The 8,890-nt window shown below is 35.5% G+C and overlaps 2 protein-coding genes across 2 annotated transcripts; one reads left to right on the top strand and one right to left on the bottom strand.

Moving 5' to 3' along the window:
- Positions 1-988: 988 nt before the first annotated feature.
- On the top strand, positions 989-2,237 carry RABA5B (RAB GTPase homolog A5B). The gene is made up of 2 exons (XM_079068971.1): positions 989-1,446; positions 1,766-2,237. The coding sequence occupies exons 1-2, from the start codon at positions 1,116-1,118 to the stop codon at positions 2,065-2,067; spliced, it is 633 nt and encodes a 210-aa protein (XP_078925097.1). The 5' UTR covers positions 989-1,115; the 3' UTR covers positions 2,068-2,237.
- A 45-nt stretch (positions 2,238-2,282) lies between these two features.
- Positions 2,283-7,387, bottom strand: LOC145134046 (lipase class 3 family protein). The gene is made up of 14 exons (XM_079068970.1): positions 6,915-7,387; positions 6,577-6,686; positions 6,439-6,501; positions 6,156-6,345; positions 5,930-6,034; positions 5,723-5,853; positions 5,100-5,619; positions 4,949-5,014; positions 4,761-4,837; positions 4,390-4,671; positions 3,986-4,298; positions 3,499-3,651; positions 2,761-3,282; positions 2,283-2,650 (listed from the first exon to the last, which is right to left on the bottom strand). Exons 1-14 carry the CDS (start codon positions 7,179-7,181, stop codon positions 2,456-2,458), a joined length of 2,994 nt encoding a protein of 997 aa, XP_078925096.1. The 5' UTR covers positions 7,182-7,387; the 3' UTR covers positions 2,283-2,455.
- Positions 7,388-8,890: the final 1,503 nt, after the last annotated feature.

Genomic DNA, 8,890 nt, shown 5'->3' with positions numbered 1-8,890 from the left:
AAAAGAAAGAGATGATGTGACAGGAAAAAGAGAACAAAGACACAAAAACTGTTTTTCATATCTGCTTCCATCTGAGTTTTAAATCTTGAGTTCTTGAATTCTTGGTTCTAAAAAGAAAGAGGAGAGAAAAGAGAAATCTAAGCTTCCACCTTCAAGAACATAGAAAGCTGGAAAATTCATGTTTCGCCGAAGAAGGTAACCGGAAAATTCATGTTTAGTCAGAGAAGACGTTGGGATCCAACAAAACCTACTATAGAGAGTCATATTAGGTTTTTTCTTTCTTTTTTGGAACAATTTCAACAAATTTATAGCATCTCCAATGAGTTTTTTTATAGCTTATTACTATTTGGTTAAGTGGCAAAATAACCAGGCCATTAGAGTGCATGACTTTTTTGCTCATTTTTATTAATCAGTAAGAATATATTGAGTGGTCAATATAATTTAAAGGTTTGAACAATCAACCCTTTCTCTTTAATAATATTTCATTTTATCCATTTGATGTACTTTTATTTATTTGATATTTATCTAAAATTTATAGATAAACAAATATATAATATATAAATATAAATTATAGAAATACGTAAATCGTTTATACGTGAATGAATGTTTATATTAAAATATAATGTGTTTAAAAAACGATTAGTGAAACGAAAAGGTCTTATATAACATTTTAGATAGATTATGATAAAATAGTTGAATTGAAAAAATGTCATAAAAAAGTTGAAGCATCGAAGATCTAATTTAATAGAAGTCAATAAAAATAAAAAGTGAGATGACAATATTTTTGAAGTATGATCTAGGTTTTTTTTATTTTATTGTTTTAAGTTAGTTATCTCGTTATGTTTTTTGCGTTTTGTAAAATGACCGTTTCAGACCAAACTCTTTCTATCACGGGATAAAGTCCGAAGCCAAAAAAAATGACCGGATTAATCTTGACCTCACGATTATTATATAAATCTAAAAAAATATCTCGTAAAAAATCCGTAAATCACGCATTTTTCTCTACTACTTCACTCCCCCAAGACCAACTATAACGGATAAAAGTCCACCATCGTCAACGCCATTGTCATAACTCACAAGTCACAACACCTCTCTCAAGAATTCAGGCAAAAAAAATGGAGGAAGGTGTAGGTGGAGAAGAGTACCTTTTCAAGATAGTGGTCATAGGTGACTCTGCAGTCGGCAAATCCAACTTATTGTCGCGGTTCGCGAGAGACGAGTTTGATCTGCACTCCAAGGCCACAATCGGTGTGGAATTTCAGACGCAAGTGGTGGATATCGACGGCAAGGAAATCAAAGCCCAAGTCTGGGACACCGCCGGTCAAGAGCGCTTCCGCGCCGTCACCTCCGCCTACTATCGCGGCGCCGTCGGTGCACTTATTGTTTATGACATCAGTCGTCGTACTACTTTTGAAAGTATTAAGCGGTGGCTTGATGAACTCAACAGTATGTTTTCACTTCATTTCTGTTTGCTAATCTGTTCAAAATTTTAGTCAATTTCAATGGCGCCGAATACTCAGCTGAACTGTTTCATCGGCGTTCATTCAAATACAATTATTAGGGTTTAATTAAATCTCCATGACTTTTCATGAAAATTGCAAACCGATTTAACATATCCGTGATTGAATGAAACTAAATGAAAACTTATCTACTCAATTAGAGACTGCCTGACCTGAACATCCTGCATACTGATCAAACTATCTATAATGAACTGGTTTTTCGGGTATTTGAGGTAACTTTGAATGTTGAATGTTAAATGTTACAGCTCACTGTGATACAACGACAGCAAGAATGTTGGTAGGGAACAAGAGTGATTTGGAGAATATTAGGGACGTGAGTGTTGAAGAAGGTAAAAGACTTGCAGAAGAGGAAGGACTATTCTTCATTGAGACATCTGCGCTTGATTCTACAAACGTGAAAGAGGCTTTTCAGATTGTAATCCGTGCTATCTACAACAATGGCAGAAGGAAGGTTCTGAATTCAGATTCCTACAAGGCTGAATTGTCTTCTAACCGTGTCAGCCTCATCAATGGCTCCACCAGCCGTTCTTCCTGTTGTTCTCGGTGAGTTTTTGAGTGTCAAGTGAAGCCCTGTTTTTGTAGTGATGAGCCAACATTATAATTTCTATTTGGATTTTGTTTCTTTTGTATGAATTTAAGGCAAACAAGATGTTGTATTCCTAAATCACATATAAACACCATTTATCTCTCCTTAATGATACATTTCATTGCATCTCATTTCATGCAAATCTGGCATATATGGTTGGATAATAGCTTAAAACATTTAATAAGCTTGGACATAATAATGAACTAGAAATAAAATAAATAAATGTATTTTCATAACTCTCCCACCTAACTCCCACACAAATACAATCTACAACTTATGATTCATGATTCATCCACCACCAAAAATCTAATCATAAACTAAATAGAAAGCACCAATAACAATGGATCTATTAAGGTTTCCTCAATGCAGAAGCTGCCCCCATAACAATGGCCATGACAAGGCCAACACCCGCCCCAACAGAAGCACCAACTGCTGCAGCTGTCAATGAGTTTGCCTTTGCCATCGCCATCGCCTCTCGACTCCCATCAGCTCCCGATTCTCTCCCTTTCGATAATTCCACCATAAGCCTCTCTTTTGCAAGTTCCTTCCAAAAAAAAAAAAACCACATTTTAATAACAGAATCTGAGTTTTCAAGTAAAAATATAATAAACAAATCAGAGACACTACATTGCTATATGATATGCTAAAAGTTACCTCCAAAGCAACCTCCTCATGGTTACGAAGGACACGATGTACAAGCTGACAAAGGGCACTGACACCCTCTACAGGAAGAATCATACTTCTCTTCTGAAACGAGCGTCTAACTAAATTAATGGGGCCCGCAATCAACTTATGAGGACCCAATTTCACATCAGGATCTATAATTTCTTCAGTTGCAGGACTTGGCATAACATATGGACATGAATTAATGACTTCAGTTGTGGTTGGAGTTGCTTGATACGCCTCAAGAACAGCTTCAACTGCTGGCTTTTGTTGGTGAGCACTTACAGAAAATTTATTTGTAATTGCAAGGACCCATGGGATTCCAAGTGCTTTGGCTTCATCTAATAGAAATGAGAGGGATGGTTGGCGTGTTGATGTGTTTGATTGTAGTGTATACCATGGGATTTTATGTGACAGATTGTGGACTAATATGATTAAATCGGTTTTTGTGTTCATGTCACGAATCCCCATCCATAATTCCTTTTTGAAACGAGCTGCTTCCTTGTTCAGATCCTGTATCATATGTAAAAAATATCAAACAAGGACTGTTTTCCTTTTCCATGATAAGGAGGAGGGTGTTTATGTCTTTTGCACAGACCACAGAGTCCTTGGAATGGTAAAATCCATTCCCCATCAAACATAAAATTTGAAAGAATATGACAGAATTGAAAATTGTCCATGGAATGGAATCTTGAATTCCAATTCTGTTATTAAAAAAAAAGTAAGCACCTGTAAATCTACCCCTGCAGAGTCTGTAAAGCATAAACCACCTGCAAAGCCTTCTTGAACATCAACATCCATGGGAAAATTTTCAACATTGGTTGACATATTTGCCCTTCCTTGATCTAATATTGCCTTTAAAAGTGATGTTTTGCCAGCACCCTACACAACCCACCACTCAAGCCTTGTTACAGAAAATGATAAACGATGGAGTAAATTACAGAATCGGTCCCTATGCCTTTTGATTTTACCTTGTTTAGTGAAAAAATTGAAACCCTTTGCATTTTTGGCCCTTATTTCAATGTTTCATATCAATTTTGGTCCTTAGAACCAAAATCACAAAGTTGGAGAACCAAAATTGATATAGAACTTAAAATAAGGACCAAAAGTGAACAAGGTCTCAGTTTTGGACTAAACATGGTAAAGATAAAAAAGCACAGGGACCATTTCTGCAATTCACGCTAAAAGATGAGATTAAAACTTTGGACATAAATACCTCAAGGCCAACCAAGCGGACCCTACGGGTGCGAACATGAACCTCTTTGGAGATGGTAGAGAAATCGGTTGTACAAAATACAACAAAGTCACTTAGACCTTCAGGGCACATAAATTTCCCCAATTGATCAACAGGGTTTAAATCCATAGAAGGAAAAGCTGAAATTAATGAATCTGTGGTTATTTGATGCTTTGGAGGTCGTTTCAAAGGTCTCCCAACTAAAACCCTAATCTTTTGCATCCCTGACATGACTCCATCATCCGAATGATTATTATTCGGCCCAGAAGGGAAAGCTTCAACACTTGTTGCACACCTGTATGTTGATAATATTACATTATTGGAAAGATGAAATAACAGTAGACTTACAAAATTAAAATGTGAAAAGAATTGGAAAAGAATAATACCAGTTCCCATTGACACGGGCTTGAACTAGGGTACATAGGTGCAAATCAACACCAGTAATGTCTACTTTAATAGGCTCAATGTTCTTTTCACCAGGAACACCATTCCATCCAAGGGGGACAATAGAGGTGGCAGTGCATATAATAGGAGACTCCACAATGTGTCCAAGCTCAACAGTGTTAGCAAGTGAAATACCAAGCCATTTTTGTAATTGAGGAAATTGTTGTTGTTGATCCATTCCCAAGAAGGATGAAGAGCTATCTCTCATGCAATCGTTGTAGATTCTATAAAAAAAATGAAGGAAAGATTGTAACCATAAACCATATGTTGGTTTTTGTGTCCAACAACAGTTTGAAAGATAAGATAGGGGTACCTTTGGAATCTTGACCTATATGATTTCATGGAATGAGACTGAAGTCTTTCCCTTAGTTCAGCAATTATGGACTTAACCTGAATATGTCTTTGCCAAAACAAAGCAAACAAAATGAGAAATTCAAGAAAAGGGATTTTTAACATAGTACCAAATGTTAATCTATACGAATAACAGAATATAAATCTTACCGATGTCAACTTTGAGTACTCTGCACCGGATAAAGACTCCACAGACGAATTACCCAAAAGATAAAGCTATGAAAAACAGACAAGCTCCATTAGATAAAATAATATATAATAAGTTTCTCGACTGTTTTTGCATATAATATGTAGAATTTACCTGTCCAAATGGGACATATGAAGGCAAAGCAGGTACCCTATGCCATGCCTTACGTTTATTAGATGATTTATCTTTTATAGTTTCATATGGATCCCCTTTATCTGTGGTGGGATATGGTTTGAGGGAAATGCCATCAGAATCCTCTTCAATCTCAAGAGACTGTGGAGCATCTTCAGTGTCTTGGATTGAAGATGTTAAGTTGGAATCAGTGGTAGGATTCACAGAAGAACCAAATGTATTGCCAGTGTATTTATTAAGTTGTCTTCTCACAGCATCTATAGGTACAAGCTTGGAAAGTCTCCAGAAAGAGTTATGTACAGGTCCCAAACCCAACACCAACTGCTCTTTTTCATCCTCCTTAACTTTTGCCTTTTGTCTCTCTGATACAATGTCAACTGGAGGTACATAGGAGTGTGCATTGTAGTGATGGAAGTATGCAGGGGACAATATACGGGGGACAAGATCCTCTGGAATGCAGTAAGTCTTGAAGTATTGCTGCCACCCTTTCTCATTAACATAACTGAAACAAAAGATTGTTTGTATAATTGTATGTCAGTAGTTATATGACATACCACATACACCAACATTAAGAAACCATAATACATTAAGACAATAAGACCTACTCTCTTAAAGCAGCATTGCCAACAGGAGGCTGGGAAAATGTGATACATTTTACATGAACTTTTTCATGTTCTTTTGATGAAGAAGCAGCTGCAATCACCCTCAAGATAGCAAGGGTAGATAAAACAGCAACCTAAGGGAAAAAAAAAAAGTAAAAATTTTAAATTTTAATATTTGAAGAAGAAAGACCAAGGACAATCCAAACTTACTGCTCCACCAAGTGAATGTCCACAGAGAACAAGTTTTCGTTTCTTTTTCTGAGCCAGCTTGTATAACTCCAAAGCAGGTATCCCTTTGGCACGTGACATGAAGCCCTAAAGAATGATTCAAAATGTTATCTAAAACTAAAAGTACATTCATTCTCACATTTCCATGCTACTGGGTGATTGATTGAAATTATGTCTGAATGATAAAAAGATAGCTACTTTACTTTACCCGATGAGCAGCAGGTTTAGTTGAAGTTACTCCTTGAGGCTTTGCTCCAAGGGTCTTTGGAGTATCATCAAAGAGTTTCTTTTGGCTGTCAACTTGAGGAGAGTTTTTTGTTATAATTTCTTCAGTATCTTCTAAAACATCATCATGGAATATGGCACCTTGAAGTATATTCGCATCAGCCATCATATCCCTATTAATTACTCCAAAACAATAAGAAAACTGTTTCTCTAGAAATAAGAGTCATAAGAGCAACATAATGTTATGTTAACAGTTTACCACGTACTTGTATTGCTTGGTTCCAATGAAGGAAGCAAATAATGTGTCTCCTGTTTCTGCTAGAAGATACCTGTACAGACATGCCCACACATAAGATTTTTATAGGTGGTATCACAACAATGAAATACTTCTAATAATAACCCACCTGTGAGGGACATGATCTGAAGATGGCTGGATGCGCTCCAAAGAAACAACTTGACCATCAAAGTCCGCTTTAAATTTATTCACAGCTTGAACCAGTTCAGCATCAGGTCTCTGTAATGACAATAGTAAGTATTATTATGGTACATTAGTATCCCTCTGTCATCAATTTCAAGAATTCACAATGATTCCAGTATCAACCAAAGGCAGCAAAAAGGATGAAAAGAGGGAAATGGGATTTGAGCATACCAATTGCAAAAGTAAAATGCACAAACGCTCAAAGAAATTGATTAACTCAAAAATCACAAAAGCACACTCGGAAACGTAGAGCAACATACACACCTTGTAAACACACTCAGAAAGCACCATACAGCAAAGTATATCCTGCAAATCCGAAAGCGAATCGGCCTTGAGGGCGATACAAAGATTGTGAAGTTGCGTCTTCCGACGCTTATACTCTTCTTGCATTCGTTTCCTGTGTTCTCTCCCTTTGATCCAAGGCCATTTCATAGCAACAGGCCATTGTTGTGGCCAAGTGACCTTCAAGAGCTTCGTTCTTTGGTCTCTGATCCATGATTCTACTCTTTGATGCAGAGACTCCATCCGCATAGACAATCACAACTTAAGCGACATCGGAACCCTAATTTGATTCGCCGGAGATGGATTTATGAATTGCAACGGGCATAATGTCGATTTTTGCGATTGCGTCTGTAATTCTACAAGATACGGGAATGTTATCAGGAGAAAAGCATATCCGGATCGTAGTGAAAGCGATGAATAGATTTGACGGTTTGTGAAAGCTTTTATTTGTGTAACCTGTAACGAGTTTCAAGTGATTTTATGTAAAAATCTTGGATTTCTTTTTTTAAAAAGTATTGTTTGAAAGTACACATTTAGTGAAAATTTAAATCTTTTATTTTAAATAAAAAAATTATTTCAAAAACTATTTTAAATAGTTTTCTAGTATTTTTAAATTTATTTACAGTTAATATATCTAGACACACTAAACAAATGGCGGCACATTGTGCATAAATAGAATTTTATATTAAAATATAGATAAATATATATTATTAAAAATAATTAAATATAAATTGATTAAAAATATAAAATATGAACTAATTTTCAACTTAAGGAGATAACATGTGAAATGTTTGTCTCCAAGGTCCAATCTTTTTTATTTGATTAGTTATAAGATAAGATAGTTTTTTCTTGTTTTTGTTGTTTTTTCAATAATGTTATATTATTCTTCAAAAATGTAAATAATGCATTTGCAATTCATATCTTATTAGAATGTTATTTATGAGCTTTTAATTCATATCTTATTCTTTTATTCTTACAAAATGTCACTTTCTTACAAGAATATATTTTTATATATTTTTCAAATTCAACCACTTAAATCATTCCTTAACCTTAATATCTACAAGAATGTTTAATTATTTTTTAAGTTAAATTGGTTCTTAATTCTTATTCCCTAAAAATCAAGTTAAAGTTCAAGATAATACACTATTTTTTAAGAATTCTTTATACAAATTGGTTAAAAACCAGTGAAAAACTTGAAAATATTATGTTGCCTTTTAATTCCTTTTTTTATAATATTTTATAATGTTTTTTATAACACCTGTTTTCCAGGATAGATCGGTTGAAGGCTTGAGAGATTAAAAGTGGGGTTTTGGGGAAAAACATTGTGTCACAACGTGGTGAATGGATGACCACGACGTGGCATGCCAAATGCAAGAAACGCTTATTCGGATGGTCGTCACGACGTGACAGCGGTTGCAGTCCAAGCCCATAATATTTAGGGTTTCATCCATATTTAAACATCTAATATCAAGGATTAGAGCATCATCTTCGACCTCCAACCCTTCACCACGAAACCCTAGCCTCCGTGGATGATTAAGAGCTTGGTTAAAGACCTTATTCTTGGATTTTGGTGGAGCTTGAGGAAAGAGGAAAATCATTTTGGTGCAAGGAAGCAAGGAATCAACTTAGATCCATCATCTCCTTCAGATTTGTGAGTTGTTGGAGCTATACAGCTCTCATATTGACTTTTGTTCTTCTTGATGCAAGTATAAGTTCATTTTGCTTGATTTTGGTCCCTTCCTTGGATGCTCTTGTAGTTTGAAGAACTCCATAGCTTGAGATGACGTTCTAAGGTCAATAAACTTCTGATGAATAAGACCAAGAGTCATGTTTGGAGTTCCTTATGTCCATGCTCAAGTTATAGCCTCATTAAGGATTTAGTGGACATATAATTATAGATCTTGGCTTGTGGTGGAGTCCTAATGGATAAAATTGGAAACTTTATCCATTAAGTCATT

The sequence above is a fragment of the Lactuca virosa genome, chromosome 8 (assembly GCF_052849685.1).
Source record: "Lactuca virosa cultivar CGN04683 chromosome 8, Lactuca_virosa_CGN04683_v6, whole genome shotgun sequence".
Lineage (NCBI taxonomy): Eukaryota > Viridiplantae > Streptophyta > Magnoliopsida > Asterales > Asteraceae > Lactuca > Lactuca virosa.
Note: the sequence above shows the minus strand (reverse complement) of the source record. Positions and strands in the feature narration are given on the sequence as shown.